The 17,140-nt window shown below is 38.5% G+C and overlaps 1 protein-coding gene across 2 annotated transcripts in view; it reads left to right on the forward strand.

The window, feature by feature from the left end:
- ADCY8 (adenylate cyclase 8) overlaps positions 1-17,140 on the forward strand; it is a 132,243-nt gene that overhangs the window by 101,569 nt on the left and 13,534 nt on the right. For both annotated transcript variants that reach the window (XM_005439546.4, XM_027805923.2), the window contains 5 exons: positions 2,296-2,497; positions 5,847-5,936; positions 7,316-7,488; positions 10,389-10,470; positions 16,102-16,260. In XM_005439546.4, coding sequence (XP_005439603.3) covers positions 2,296-2,497; positions 5,847-5,936; positions 7,316-7,488; positions 10,389-10,470; positions 16,102-16,260 — 706 coding nt within the window. The remainder of the gene's footprint in view (positions 1-2,295; positions 2,498-5,846; positions 5,937-7,315; positions 7,489-10,388; positions 10,471-16,101; positions 16,261-17,140) is intronic.

The following is a 17,140-nucleotide window of genomic DNA, read 5'->3' on the forward strand; positions in this document are numbered from 1 at the left end:
AAATATTGTTTGTAAAACGACATCAGATTTAATATGTATGAATCTTTATCATGACAGCTGAATTAGAGCATTAAAAATCAAAACATTCTGGTAAAAGGTAATATTTTAAATTAAGAAGGCTAAAGCATACAGGAGTACAGTTCTGCACTTAAATCTCTTTCACTTTGACACCTGTACCTCATGTTATTTATGTCTTTTCCCTCAACATGACCAACATTTCCGCATGTATAATCTGACTTCTGCCTACTCTTTTCCAAAAGAACATTTCCCTGTGAACATAAACATTTTATTTTATCCTGTTTTCTCAAGATATTTTCTACAAACATCAGTACTGTGAGGAAGACATACTCAAAAGTTTTCACAAAAACTGCCCAGTGCATCTTTGGTGATCCCCTGGTGCAAATATTTTGGACTCCATCCATCAGCTGCAAATACGGCAGAGCTAAGAAATGCCAGTTCCAGCACAGACTGTTTCTCAGGCTCGTCCTCCTATGTCCGTGTATCCTCGCCTGTCGTTATCTCAGTGTAGTTTCCTCTTCTGACTGCCTATATACCTATTAGCTTATGGTGAAGCTTTCTAGAGCAAAAGGTTTAGTGAATTTAATGGGCTCAAACCAAAGATTTGAATTCAGATTTGTATAAATTTAGGATTTGCTTTCCTAACACCAAATCTGGATAGTCTGAAATTGAGGAGAATTTCAGGTAGGTAGGGATACAGTCCATTCAGATTCAGGGAGCTGATCTGGCTGAACTACTGAAAAACAAGGAAAGAAAAGATACGTCGATATTTTCACTTCTATTCCTATCTTAAATCCTTAAATTTGTCTTGCTGTAGGGCACAAGTATACAAATAGCATTGCACCCTGCCCACAGAGAAGAGGGTTAGGTGATATGTAGCAAAATATGAAAGTTCATATTTTCAATAAGACAAAACATATGTTTACAGAAGGCTTAGTGAGCCGAGTACAGCTTACCTACATTCATGCGCCTGAAAGTGCGGAAGTATCCCTGGAGCACCCTGATAGTCCACTTCAAAGGTGGTTTGTTTTTTTTTTAATGTGAGACATGATGATTAAATCACTGTAGTATGCTGGCACATACACAACTAAGTTACTAGAAATTTTAACTACTTAATTCAAAGCCTCAGGTTTAATCGTTCTTATAACAAAAAGGCAAGGGAAAGCAGAGGGAATATGGGAGATGTTTGCAGGAGCAGTGGAGTTAGTTACTTCTGGTTTGAGTCGGTTTGATCGTTGGGAAAAGAGACATAGAAAGACAATGACTGGCACAAATGGGAACAAAAAAATTCTTGACTTGTGAATGGCTGAGTGCTTTCTTCTCAGTGAAGTAAAACAATTTACTGCATTTCCCAACCATGTGGGTTACTTGATTGACTTCAGGTCCCAATTTTAAGCAAGAGAAAGGAATAAATTTAGAAAAAGATCATGAAAATTGGACTAGAATAAATTACAGGTCTCAATGGTTTGTTTAAAGGAATTGAACAGTCTATTCCATGTACACACTTAACAGTACTTGATTAAGGATCACATTTGCAAGAGCAAAGTTTATAGGGTATGCCAAACGCCATGTTCTATTTAAACATGTTTGGATAATAGAACACCTTTTCATATGCTTTATATTATAAAGGACTTCCATGAAAACAGTAGATCATTTCTTTCACTGTTTTTAGAAACCAATGGGATTCTTATCTGCAGTTGACCCACTAAGAACTAAAATGAGGGGAATCTTGCCTTTCTGCAATTATTATATCCAGATTCACTCCAGAAAGCGGGCTGCATTACTGTACTCACTTTGGCCCCCATGACCCTCAGTATAGTATGAGGTTAAGCCACCTGCATTGTGCTCTAAACAAATTAGCACTCTGCTAAACTGCCCCAAAACTGGTCTGCTAGAGTGGGAACAAGCTCATACTAAAGGGGCATCAGGCTCCTACAAGCTGAGTAGATTTTCTCTGAAAGGAACTTACAGGACAACTGAGTCCCAAAAGAAAGGACATTCCTGCCACTCAGACCTATATCAGCAGAGGCACTGGCAATGATTTCCCTGGCTGCTTGGCTTTAACAGCCGTTTCTCAGCAAGAAACCATGTGAAGCTATGGCAGATCGATGGAACATGAACAAATCCTTGCTTTCTCTGGGGTTTTTTCCTAGATTCTCTCAGATTTATGACAACTGATTTTTCCTAGTCTTAACTTTAACCATTTATTTTTATTAGCAGTGGTATTGTGTTAAGGTTTAACTCTGGGTTCTCTTTTTTTTTTCTTTTCCTTCCCAGGGTGATACCAATGGTCATTCAATTTTCTATTCTGATTATGCTGCACTCCGCTCTTGTGCTAATCACTACGGCAGAGGATTACAAATGTTTACCCTTAACGCTCCGGAAAACTTGCTGCTGGATTAATGAGACCTACCTGGCCAGGAATGTCATTATATTTGCATCTATTCTGATTAATTTTCTTGGAGCCATCATCAATATTGTAAGCTTGCAGGGAACCAGGGAATATTATATAGGAAAAGATGATTTATGAATTATTAAGCTTGCTACAGGACTTGGTAACTAATGTGTTTATAAGCCAGCTATGATTTCAATATAAAAAAAGGCAAAGTGCCACAGCTTTAGGACTTCAATTTGTTGCTTAAACCGTGTATTTCTGAAATATCTAATTATTTCTCCCTCATGACTATCATCTATTTTTAAAACCCTTTCACTACTTTCTGTTCAATATATCTACGCTTTAAGAACCATTTGTGATTTTCTGACATGCTGATATACTTTCTTACAGACTGTCAATCCAAGTAACGCTTAAAGATATTAAGTCCTCATCTCACGGTTCTCCCATTCATTATATTGCTAAAAAAGATTAGAAGTGTCAAGGAACCCAGAAAAAACCTTCAAAGGACAGAGCAGGTTAAGCTGAACCAGTAACCACAGCATGTAAAAACAACTTTAAAAGTGTAAATTCTAAACATATCTTGTCTTGCTCATTTTGAGGTTTGACAAACCCTTTTGGCCCAGATTCACCTTAGCTGAAGTACTAAACCATGGGCACAGTCACTCTCAACTTTCTTTACAGTCAGTGCAGAAAAACAGGCATCCCCAAAGATGTGGTTCGATCATACTGGACCCAATAAAGATATTTTTCTCTTCCACTGCCCACACAGGGAGTTGAGTTTAGTCTGATTCGGCTCCTAACTTACACATCTCCACTAAGACTCTAAAGTGTGACAAATCTAAAGCAAAGTTTATCAGTGTATCTGTGAGGAAAGGCATGTACCAGGCTTTGCTTCACAGCTGTGGTTAAATTAAAATATTGCTGATTGAATACTGTGGGGCTGGCTCTATGCAATGTCACAGGGTGAAAGAGGGGGGGTCTTGTATGCAAATACAATAGAGCTCTGATTATCCTGATGTATTCAGAAATATGAGAGAGGTTTGCATGAATTAGGCAGATTATCACATCAGACAACCTGGCAGGTGTTGAAGCCTGAGCCAAGAGGAAGGTAAATATGTCACCGATAGATTAAAAGTAACATTGCCATCACTCTTTCCTCTTGTAGGGCACTTTTTGGCTATGGATGTAGCAGTGCTTTTTCATATGAACTTTGTTCATTGCAAATATTTATCCCCTTCTATAATGAGACCAGGAAACCATTTAGTGACAGTAATAACAATAGCAACTGTTAACAACTATCAGTAATAACAACAGCAACAATAATCGCCCTGTAATAATTAATAGCAATCATGATTATATCATTGTAATAAGTATGCTGAACTCTGATACTTCAAGGGTTTGCCTTGTCTTTTGCTAACAGATGTAAGATATTTATTACATTCTATTGCTGCTCTTCCATGATTTGATTTAGGTTGCCAATGTGCAAGTACTCAGCATCTGTCTGGTTTTTGTAGTGATACTATGCAGTCACTGATAGGAGAATTACTTGGAGAAAGAAGAATGTAGCCACTGATAGCTTTTCTTACAGAGGAAATATGAATAGGGTAAATGATTTTTATCATTTCAATTTTATCATTTTTATCAGTTCAATAGGGCTGAAAACTTTCTGAAGATATGGACCGTGGTATGTTATAGGATAGATCACTAAGGAATGTTGCATAATTTAGAGGGTTTTGAATCATGTATGACAAATATCTGTCAGGAAAGATTTTGGTAGAATTAATCTTGCTCTTGAAACAAGATATCTCTAACAGGCTACCCATACCCAATTTGCTATGGATACAACAACAATGAGATTTTCCCCTGACTTGTTGTGGATTGTTTTGTAATATTGTGTCTACTCTAATCTTGTGGGATGGCTAATCCAAAAACGGTCAAAAGAAATATAATTCTTTTTACTGTCATACCAGTGGGTTTCTATAAAGCAGTAAACAGTTATATTTTTTGTCATATATTTAGAACATCAATGACTTGAGTCACCAAGTCCTGACCTCTACAGGAAATCACAACATTCATATAACGTCATTATTTTATATGTCAAAATTCTGCCATAATAACAGTTTGCTCAGGAGGGACATGCATGCATTTAAGAACAAGTAATGGAGCTCAGCCTTGCAGCTGTATGTGTCCACTGAGTTCAAATGCACCCAGCTGGAGGGGACTAAGCCTCAGATGCTTTCTAACAAAAGCTACAAGTCTTTGGCTTCACCAGGGGGGCAAATGAGTCTTGTGGTTCATTACATCAAGTGCATTCTCATTGTTACAAAATTAGAAAAAAGTTTCTGATACTGAAGGTCTTTTAAAAAAGATGCTCGGAGAGGTTCTCATGGCACTTTGCCCTGCAGAGGTGTGCTGTACACCTCACAAACTTTCAGGAGGTACCATTTCTCTGTTATCACAGAGGACTGCACAACCTAGATAATATTGCTGCGTTACAGACATGACTGAATAGCTGAAACAATAAACAAGAGACTTCCAAGTTCAAAATTCATTAGAATTTAATTATAAGACATAGGGCTTCATTAAACAAATTCTCTAACTGTGTTGGAGAGAAAGACAGGGGAACTAGCTTGCACATACTGGGCTGATGAAACGACATAGTATAAATATCCAGAGTGGATTAATATACGTAACAGGAGACTCTATCTGTTTTAACTGTCAAAATATGAAGCCATTAATAATTATTTTCCTGTGTTTTAAGACCATGATGTATTGCAATTCAACACTACTCTTTTTTTATATTTAATATACCTGGTTTGAAATACCATCAAAATTAATGCAGGTCATAACAGCAAAAGGCAGTATTACATTCTCAAAACCATTGTATCATAAATGAATTTTCATTCCCTTCCATTCCAGGCATCACAGTTGCCATTCTGGGACCATATTCTCTTTTGGCCCAAGTCAGTTCTGCATAATGCCACATCCCACATCTAGAATGATAGCACTGTCCATAGCAACGCAGCAGAAAAAAACTGCCTGCAAACAAGTGCAGTCTGATGTTATGTTCTCAGTTTAATAGTTTTCCCTATAGTTCACAGCAAAGAATAAACATTTTGAGAGGGTAATCCTTGAGAGTCCAGTATCAGTCCTCTGAAAGTCTCAGAGGAGTTCATTTTTCCCCTTTAGCAACAAGACAGCATGACAAGGCTACTCAGATGCTGAATGTCTGTAGCATGAATAGCTCCCCTCTTTCCATTTCATCTCTACAGTATGTCTTCTTACTGTTCATTTAGTCCTTGGAGCCAGTTGGGGAGCTGCCATGGAGAACGGGAGGCCAGCCAGTTCCCTCCCTGAACCTGGTCAGCCAGCCACACAAGCACGTAGTCACCAGTGCACAATATAGACGTGATTTTGTTTTCTTTCTTCACAGCTATGGTGTGATTTTGACAAACCGGTAGCCTTGAAGAACCAGACATTCAATTCATCTGCATCTTTTACGGACATCTGTTCCTGTCCTGAGGTATTTGTGAGGGTATTTTTGAATCTGAGGCACGGATCCACAAAGGTTACATAGCAACCACTACCTGGGATCAACGACCTGGTAGTGGAGTCAGGTGCCTCCACAACTCCGTGAAACTGAATTTTTTCATCTGTCCATATGCTGATAGAAAAAGCAGAGGCTGGTTACAGAAGGAATCAATCTTATGGTCTAATGGGACATTACAACCAATTTTTAACCTTTGAACTTCTTACAGAACCTTTATGCTGGAAACACATCCAGCAATCATTCAGCAAAGCCAGTGCAATAAAACACACTTCTTAATTCATATAAAGCTAATGGAGACTAATACTTCTCAAATAGCAAAACCAGCAGTCACTCTGCTGTAGTTATTTTAAATTTGCATTTGGAGCAAAAAAAAATAATCTTCTTTATGGTGAGCAAGCAGGCAACAAAATCATTGTGTTGGTCATGTGTAGATAAAAGAAGTATGTTCCTTAGAAAGTCATATGGTAGTGTCATGATACTGCCAGCAGCATGCTGCAGATTTCAGGGATGCAGACTTTCCTACAGAGGAACTGCATTAAAGAAAAGCTGTACTCAGAGAAATAAATTTTCTCTCTCCTAAAGCTGTATGATAGAAGTCAATTTAAACTACATTTGGACTGTGGTGTTGATGTTGCTATTTTAAATCTGAACAGCTCATGGCCATGATTGTCTCTCTATATCCAGTATCAGCTGCATGGATTGCATTTGACAGATGACTAATCATTGAGAAAAATGAAACAATGAAGAGATTGGAAAATTAGATATGAATAAAATTTCCAGGCATCACATTTTAAGAGAATAATTTAACTAAGCTAGACCTGCAATATTAAAAAACAAACCAACCAACCAACCAAACAAACAAACTCCCAAACAACGAACTGCTATGGCTTTATCCTCTCTTCAAGTAGCATGGGAAAAGGACTAAAGCAGGAATACTCCCATCCTGATTAATGTGGGTCTTGTGGAAGTTCAGAATCCAAAGGAATATAAATTATTTTCTCTCAGTTAACTTTGCGTTAGCAAACTAGTACATGTAGTGTCTATCCCTTTCCTCTTTTAATTATACAGGATGCCCTTTCCCTTCTAATACAACAGAAATGCCATGAAGCCACAAATGAGGATTTCTGCTAACACGGAGGTGCCATTCAAAGCAGAGAATTTATGATTTCACATTCTATTTTAGCAAAAGCTTTCTTTTCAAAGTGCCTGTGCCCTAAGAAGACTTAGCTGAGCACTGAAATCCAGAGCAACTTGGTTTATGCTTCTGATCACTTGATCATTTAGGTAGATATTTTTGGAGTTAGTATGTAGTCACTGATCACTGAAAGTAACCAGTGCTGTTTTCTATTCAGTATTTTGTCTTCACTGGTGTGCTGGCAATGGTGACGTGTGCAGTCTTTCTTCGTCTCAACTCTGTCCTGAAGCTGGCAGTACTTCTCATCATGATTGCGATCTATTCTCTGCTGACTGAGACCATTTATGCTTCCCTTTTTCTGCAATACGACAACTTTAACCACAATGGAGAGTAAGTGTTCACAGCCCCCTTTTAGGAAATGCTTTTTAATAAGGTAATGCGTCAAGTCTTGCCAGAGCATACATGTGTTGGATAACACCATAGTTAAGTATGGAGTGATGGTTGCAAGAGGCAATGACTAATCCAAAAAGGTTTATAATGTGATTCTTTCTCAGGCCTTTTTATTAAGATGTTCATTCCATGAGGACAGTTAAATATTGAGCAGGGTTTGTCTTTTTTGTCTCCCATAGCCTACCCATGTTGCTAAAAGTATGCATTACAGTGCATATACATTGGTTGCTTCTGTTCCTGAAAACTCCAGAGATACTGATTGAAACTCCCACCTCAATTTAAGAAAACCAGAGTGAATTGATTTTTCAGGGGCAGGTGTTTAACTGAATAAAATCCAAACTATGATGTGCAGTTGTAAAAGATATAAGGAATACAGGCATGATCCCATTTTGAAGGAGTACATTTGAAGGACAGACTCCTCCTCCCAGGCTTTCTTCCCAGTGAGAGGAGGTGAAGAGGAGGACAGAAGAGCCACACTAATTTTCAGAGTTAGAGGTGCGCTAAGTATAGCAGTAACTGAATCTACAGCAGCAGCGATTTAGCTCATTCAGAAAAACACTTCTTCAGCCTTTGATACTTGACCAATTTAGTATTGCAGTTGCTTGTGCTTGTAAGTGCCTTCCAGATGAAGATCCTCAGAATGACAGCAAAGCATGGATCTGCGGTACAATTAGTTCTCATAACAGCCATCTCTTTATGCATAGTAAGGCTCTGCATGCATATCTTTCCTTGCTAGCTTCCTATGGTACCAAGGTACTAAAGATTTGGGATTCAATTCCTTTTTCTAATGCTAGTTGTCCACTTATAGACTAATGATATGACAGAGCATATTCACAGCAGACCCCAGCAAATATGACAAATGGCAGTAAGCAATACTTTGGCTAAGTACCTGGATGTAGAAATTATTATCATTCTTTAATTTTTGTCACTAATCAAGCATGGTAAAGAAAGGTTGTCCCTTGTATGAAAATCTTAGAGAACTTCGAGTAGTTTCTATTCCCTGTGTCAATGAAACTATCTAGTGACTTTCATCACAGAAGGGTAAGAAAGAGCCAGGAATATCTTCTAGAGCAGCCAACAGCCCAGGACATAGGGAACTGAGCCGAGATGCTCCACACTCAGGACAAGGGTCCAAACTTCAGCTCTGACATCAGGAACACTTATTTGTTTTCTTAGTTATACCAACTAGTTGATTAAAAGGTTTTGCAATTCCCTGTGAAGCCCATCTAGCTCATATATTTGTGGCTATAGCTACATTACCAGAAAGTGCAGTAACAGATGCATTACAAGATCTTTGAGGCTGTTGCCTTTAGCCACTGTACAAAGGGTCTTTCTGGAATGAAATCTTAGGGAGGTTGTACTTCAGACAACATCAACATGGGAAACATTTGAATTCCAAAATATTTGCAGATGGCAAAGATGCTTCCTGCCTGTCTTTTGCTCTATACTGATGACTCATCCCATTAGGGGCACATTTCCTCACAGTAAATTCTGTATTAGGCCCACAAAGTCAGTTCAGTTAGCTGTCTCACACAAAAGTTTCCTTTTGATTTAGTCTCCATCAGGCTCTGCTCTTTCTAACTTCTCTGTCATCAGAGTCCTCCTCTGACAAGTATCATCTGATCTTATTTTTAAATTACTACAGAAAGTGGATTCAGGGTCAGGACTTTGCTTTATTCTTAGATCTCAAGGCAGGCAGAAGAGTGTCCCAAAGTCTCTTCCAACTTCCTCTCCTTGTTTACTCCTTTATTAACTTTTTTTCACAGCTTCAGGCTTTAAGGACCTCTTAACCATCTCCTCATATTTCTTCATCTCCCTTCAAAAAGATAATTGCCAAGTATCCGTGTTTGATTCGCCTACAGATTTAGTTCTTTCTTGCTTTTCTTTTACTATAAGATTGGCCCTACCAGCTCCCCAACAACTTCATTTATGTCTTTTCCCCTAGGAAACAAGCCTTTTAAAAAATCTCTAATACTATAGATAGTCACTTTCTTCAGTTTTTTCATCTTTCCACATAGTTGTAATTTTCCCTCAAATTTGAAACCCCTTTTAACTGTTCTGGATCCCTTTCACCTTATTTTATCACGCTTGCTTCATGTTCTGCACATAGCATCTCAGAGATTTCATACAGCCAGTACCTTCTTGGCTCATCTTCTTTGATTTCCTACTGCCTGCAAGGGTTTCCTCTACTCCCCCTGTGTTGGGCAAGCATTTCTTCTCTGCACTCCTTTTTGTGGCTCAGTAAAATCAGTCCTAATTACTGTTGGCTATTTTTGTTATTCCACTCTGATCCACACCTTCCTTAACTCACCTGTCATGTTCTATAAACCTTTCCCACAATAGGGGGATACTTAGCTGTCAGCACCTGCCTTGGGGTTGGTTTATCTTTTATCTCGAAACCCATTCACTGGGCTTTTATTTTCACGGTCTGGAAATTTCCCTTTCCCAGCTCCAGCGTCAACCTTTCCCCATCCAGCCTCCACCTCCTGCACTCCACAGGGGCTGTGGTGGTCACAGCTGTTTACCAGGCTCCCAGGAAAGAGCCTGACTGACACCCAGCTTGTATATCACATTTGAAAGAGAAAGATCATCAGCTTTCTCTGTACCAATTGCAGGCTACAGTTTATTTATTTCATACATTTGTCTCCAAACAGTGAGCACTCCAATTGCACTCCTGTTCTCTTGAACTAATTATAGCCAAGTTAATTTTTCAAACAAAGGGGATTTTTTAAAGAACAACAGAAAGTACCAGGCTACATTATGAAATGAAACTTAAGAACAATTACAACACTGACAAATTGGTAACTGTATTTTCCTTTGGATTTTTTTTTTTTTTCCAGCACAGACTTCCTGGGTACAAAGGAGGCATCTTTACTACTGATGGCAATGTTCCTTTTAGCCGTATTTTATCATGGTCAACAGGTAATGCAAACATTTACTTTAACCATTCCCTATATCACTTGCAATTACAGGATGTGACAATAATTACTTACAAAATACCAACTGCCTTTTTATCCACTTGAGCATATGACCTTTAACAATTTAATAAACCGTGCAGAATCTGATTAAAGAAAGCCCACATCTGACACTGGCTAGCATTCTGTGCAATATTATATTCAGCAATATGGAAGTTATATTGCATTTTCTAATAGAAATTGAAGAAACAAATGGGACTTCATTTATCTTAGGTACATGTACCATTCCAGTGGCATCTGACTGCTTCAGTGCACTTGAGTAGGCGTAAAACCCAAATGAAGAAAGGGAATAAAAACCAGTAAATAATAAAATTCCCATGAAATAGCTTAGTATGTTCATAGAGGAAAAAACAACAGATCTGAGGAAATGAGGAACATTTGTGGTTAAGCACAAACACTAACTTCTGTGGGTCATGGACCACTTGCAAGAATTCTTTCACCAGGATTTGGGGGCCTCAGAGCTTTAGTGTTGGTATCCTGGAGAAGGAAGGGAGAAACTGGGGATATCAAGAATCCATACACAGTGCACAGGGAGAGTGAAGTATGACAAATTAAGCCTGAATCAGCAAATGCATTAACTAAAAGCCACCTAAAGAAGGGTGTTTTCTCCACAGTACTTCTGACCAGCAACCTCTAGGCCGCTGCATGTCCAGCATGCTGACTTCAGGCAGTTTCCATCCACGTGAAGGCAAATGGGGCCACTGCACTAAAGGAAACAGCAACCACAACTGCCTTCAGACATTGTCCTACACGTTCAACTTGCTTAAGGATTTTCATTTCTCAGTTCTAATCTGAGTGAGGCAATAAGAGAGGAATGTTGCTGTGATGAATAAGATAAAATTGTGAACTTCATTAGAATATTGCAATAACTTTCTAAGTTGTGCGGGTAACCTATAGGCTCTGTTGCTCCCACAGGAAAGAAAAAAGAAGGCAAAACCTAAATATTCAAGTCATTTTCTTCCTTTTTATGTTCTTTTTGAGGAAATGATGAATGAGTGAGTAGGGGAAGCATGGGATGAAATGTGGTTTGTGCCCAGAGTTAAGTATGACTGAAGGCAATGTACTTTGTCATATCTTTACCAAGGCATAAAGCCCATTTAGGAAAAATATGCAACAAATAAGAACTGAACATCCCAAATTTGTGATAAGCCTTATCATATTGCAATGATTCTTAATATATGCAAAGATACAAATCTAAGGGTTGGGAAAGTGTGAGTCAATACTAAGAAAACACTGAAGGAGATTAGGTAGAGCAAGGATTAGGCAGAATACAGGCAACGCTCTTCAGAATCACAATTCTGAGTGTAAATTCTGTCTTCTACAAAAGCCTTATCTGGGGTGTTTAAGAGTATTTTCCAGCCCAGAGGCCTGCTAGCACAGCAGAGTCTTTTTCCACCCCATTAATCTTCTTTCTTCCATAAAACTGGGTGGCTGAACTCAAACTACCCTTGGAAATGGTCCCTGAGATGTGCCAACTCCTGCATGTTCTCCCAAACAATTCATAGGGCCACTCTGTCAATCTAACAATATCCAATGGTAGTACCCATAAACATTTCCTTGTATTGTTTAATTTCTTAATACAGAGTTAACCTAAAGGTTTCTGTATAAATGCTAACCAAATATATATACATATAAATTTAATCCAAAGCACATAAATCTCTTCAATAGTCTGAACTGATGGGAAGCACATTAAGTCCAGTAAAGCTGTCCTCCAGCACAGCTTTGCTTCTCACAAACTGCAGAAGTATTCTAAAGTAGAATATCTTAAAACTTGCCTCATTCTAGGTGGATTTACAAAAACCATTATTTTGTAAGATTAGTTTTATGGGACTTCAGTATCTGAACAACTAACTAATATTTTTTACCCATTGTAATTTAAAGTTAATCCCCACTTTTGCATCCAGAATTTTAAGTTAGATTAAAAAAAAAAAACCAAAACGTTGGGGGGGACCATCTAATTAGACTCATAGCTTTCTTAAAATCTTGACCTGTACTTCAGCCAATAAACCCCAAGGATCTCTTGTGCTAAACCCATCATTAAAAGTAGTTGTGTTACTGTTTTGTGACACCAGGCTAAATAGGCCAAGTCCCTCTTAGAAATTCAATTTCATCTAAAAGCACATCTTTTTAACACAAGTAATATGCATTCTACAGCAGTGTTTCTGCAAAGTAAACTTGTGAACCATGAAAGAAGTGTTGTGGATAACTTCGAGGCTAGACTTATTCTTTTGTAGGATGTGTTCATTTACTGCTTATCTTTTAATGAGTTCAGTCAACATTTTGTATGAAGATAAACTATCCCTTGAAATCTTATCAAAATACAATACCATATACAGTACTAGAAATAAATCTCTAGTGAAAACACACAAAAAATAGCTTTTTAACCCTGAGCAAAACCTTCTGCCATGGTTTGAAAAGGGGTGGGTGGGTTAAAAATTGCAAAGAGGGAGTAAAACCACCCACAGCAGACTCAGTTCCTCCTCTGCCTCCACCCCCGTTAGACCTAAAAAGGGGCCTTATAAAACAGAGAGCAAAATCCTCTCTGATTTCTTTTAAATTGTAGATCTAAGTCTAGATCTTGCCTACACCAGATGCATGTTCTGCTGTAGGCAAGTGTCGATGGACTGGTTTGCTGCTCTGCTTCTGGGGCTTTTCCATGCAAAGGAAGACTTGCACTTGGACAGGGCAACCACGGACCGAATGAACCGAATAATCTCTGGATGTCAGCTGTAGCTTATCTCTACAGAGCCTTTTAGGAAGGGAGGAAGGACTGACACCCCTACACAGCAATTTGTCTGCAACAAGCATGACCCTCTGAACCTTCCTCATGCTTGGGGAAAAAGGGAGGAATGAGGTAAAGCGAAGAGGAGATTGTTCCAACTGAAGGAGAAAGAGAGAGGAAAAGACATACTTAATTCTCGTATTATGCTTCAGGTGTCATCATAATCCTTTCCATATTCAGATTTTAGTGTAGTGAAAAAGAGGATATTTGCTTGTTTTATCTGGAGTTAGACTGTTTGTGGTGGTGGAAAGCGTCCCTTTGGGATGTAAGTCCTCTTTTCTCATTCTCTAAGGAAAAATATGCTGTCCCTCGAACACTGATCCTTCACTTGTGCTTTCCTTGCATGTGGCAATCGTCTGCAGAGTGGTTGGGTTCTACAGCATTTGGAGGACATAGGTAGTGTTAGGCTTTCTGTGTAATGCATCTCTCTGTTTTCTTCACTTACTGTTGAATTAGGGATGTTATGTAGAGCTACATCTCAGGGCAAGAAAACCTGCACATCCCAGGATTTATATTGCAGACTGTCATTTTTATTGGCACTGGTGTGGCCAGGAACACTTCTTTACAAAAAGAAAAAATAGACCTAAAACTCAACCCTGTCATTTTGTTACTTTTAAGCAATATCAGAACTTAGCAAAGCATCTACTTGAAATTTTCTGTTTTCAGACCTCATATGTAGCATACCCCTTTATCTCCGAACTGGCAGTGTCATCTTAGTTGTCCACTGATGATGCAGGAAAAATATTTAATGTTGCAATGCCATTATAAATAACCAGAATGACATTATCCAAATTGTAAAGATTAGCTGCTGCTATTCTGAGCTAGGTCTAGAGATGTGAAATTTTCTTGTACAGCAGCATAAAAATTCAGCTGTGAAAAACTGTACTACAGGTTTTTTTGCAGAGCTCTTATTGTAGTAGTATTAAATATTTGAAGCATCAAAGAACTCAGAATTCACCAGCAGCTCCCACTCCAAGGCAATCTTATAGCTCCTTGCAAAATTATAGTCAATGTTGCCTTCTCAGTTATCTGGTAGAGATAAGTCAGTTACGATCTGGTATGGGCTCTGTCTTCTAGCACAAAAAGAAGGAGAATGAAATTGAAAAATGTTGGAAAAATATTTAAAAATACTTTTTCCTAACATTTAATTTAGTCACAAGATGGAAGACCAAAATATTAGAGCTAGAAAAAAGCTTAGTTGTTTATAAAGGTGGCAATAGCATCCAGAGTGCAAGTAAATCACTGTTAAATTGCATACAAACTTTGGAAGTTTGTACCAAGCCAGGGCCACTTAGCTTTTAGGAGGGAAAGCTCCCTAGAGTGCAGTCAACCTATAAGCCCCCTTGCAAAGAGCTTTGCATTTTCTTCAGAACAGTTTGCCATTGGTCACCGCTGGTGATGAAAAGTGTGCATGAGTCACTAAACAATGTCTAAATCCCCTCTTAGTCACTCCCACCCAGTCTTGCCCTTTATTTCAGCTTGGTACATGAGTTATATCCCAACCATTCCCTTAATCCCAGCACCTTTTGGCAAACCATTTGTTGTCTCTCCCAATTGTAAAATTCATCTGTTTGCTGGTATAATAGATTTCTCTGCTGGGTGTTTGATTATTATCTCTGGTTAGAGCATCTCAAGCCTCGTAAATATATTTTCTCTTTCAGTTTACTCCACAGAGGTATATTTCCATCATTTTCAATAAGGCTGTAGCTTAATAAGTCAACTCTTGGGCAAGCTACAGCATCACATACCTAAAAATCTGCTTAAACTCTCCTTCAGTGTAATGTACCCAAAAGCTCTGGCAACATTGATCTTGTCCATGTGCTGACATGCATGGGCCTGTCAGGCAAGTAACATGATGTTTCAACATGTTCCCTGCTTCAGCTAACAGATAGTTGCGATTTATGTATATACACACACACACATATATATACACATATACATATATTTCTATATACACCCATACATAAAAATACACAATACATACATATATATGAATATATAAGCTGTGTTGTGCAGGAATCTTCCTTTTGTTCTGTACACATAAGCAATGAAAACCATTTAACTTTGGTTTGTCGCTGAGGGTATGAGGCAACTGCCACTGTGCACGTGCTTAATTGTGATTGCACACTCTGGATCCACAGTACCTCAGGGACAGAGTATTCCAGGGGGTATCAAACATCATGGCTTTCACTATCTTTTAAAATACTTAAAATTAAAAATAACTGCATGTCCCAACAGCAGAAATACTTCATTTTGGTGCCACAGATTTGAAAGTCTTCTCTGGGAGGGCGTTGGGCCGTTCTATATAGTTTTGTGGAACGATGCTCATCCTTGAGAAATAAACTACCTGTCTCTGCAACATATTTATCATGATCCTTGTGCCATTTTCTCATGAAACCCCTTTCACTTGAAAACACATATGAAAAGTGGAACATATTTATTTCATACCAATATCAATATCTTCCAATACCTTATCTCCTGTCTGAATCTGTTGTCTAACTAATAAGGAGGTGTTTAAAACAAAAATAATTTTGTGACATTTTCTAGCCGCTGGCCATAGCATTAATATGACAAATATTATTTTGCTCAAGATCCCTCTGAGACACTCACCATACATAAGGCAAAGAAATAATCTCTTTTTCTGGCAGTGAAATCAAATTCTTTCAGAGTCAAAGATCTTCAGCCACACTGAAGGTAGTTACATGGCAGAGGCAGCCTGCCAGGATGACAATACAATCTGTACTGTTCTTTTGTCAGATTTTATTTTTGCCTTCTTTTTTCTTTCTGGAACCACAGCTTGAATACACAGCAAGGCTGGATTTTCTGTGGCGTGTTCAAGCAAAAGAAGAAATTAATGAAATGAAGGAGTTAAGGGAGCACAATGAAAATATGCTACGGAATATTTTACCCAGTCACGTTGCCCGCCACTTTCTGGAGAAGGATCGGGATAATGAAGTATGTATCAGCTTTATTTCTTATGCTTTTGTGTAATTAGCAAAAGAAAAGCAGATCTGTTAAGAAATCATTAGAACTTAGTTCTAAATGGTATTAATTACAAAAATACTGCAAATATTTGCTATCTGATCCACATTAAAATAACATTCACATTTTAAAGTAAAGGGTTCTGCACTTCTAGGACCACATCTGGAGTGGTGTTTCCAGGTTCACGCTCACCACAGGAGACACATGGACCTACTAGAGCAAGTCTAGCAGAGAGCTGCCAAGATGATTAGGGGATTGGGGCACTTTGCATACATAAGGAGAGGATGGGAGAGCTGTGTTTATTTAACCTTAAGAGGAAATGACTTAAAAAGGATGTCATCATTGCCTTCAGCTACCTAATGGGTGCTTATAGAGAAGACAGAGCCAAACTCTTCCTCAACATGCAAGTGAAAGGACAAGAAGCAACAACACAAGTTGCAGGAAGAAAAATCTCAATTAGATACAAGGGAAAACATACCCCTGGGAAAGCGATCATTGCACTGGGGCTCAGAGGGGCTGTGAAATCTCCAGTCCTGTAGACAGTCAAGCCTCAACTGAACAAGGCCATGAGAGACTTGATTTAATTGGCCCTGCTTTGAGTGGGAACTGTTATTAGGTGATCTTCAGAGGTCTCTTCCAACCTATGAGTCTATGAACAACTAGTATTCCTAAAAAAAGATATGTGAATTTAACAGAATGCCTGTGCAACTTTAAGGTACCCCAGTGTTGCAGGAGTACTATTATTACCTTGCCAGTTATTATGGAAGAAATCTGTGTAACAGGCTGCAACAGACCTGACCCTCTTGCATCTTCGGACCCAAGAGAACATGTTTGCTGTTTCATATTGCCCCTG

Source organism: Falco cherrug, chromosome 3, assembly GCF_023634085.1.
Source record: "Falco cherrug isolate bFalChe1 chromosome 3, bFalChe1.pri, whole genome shotgun sequence".
Lineage (NCBI taxonomy): Eukaryota > Metazoa > Chordata > Aves > Falconiformes > Falconidae > Falco > Falco cherrug.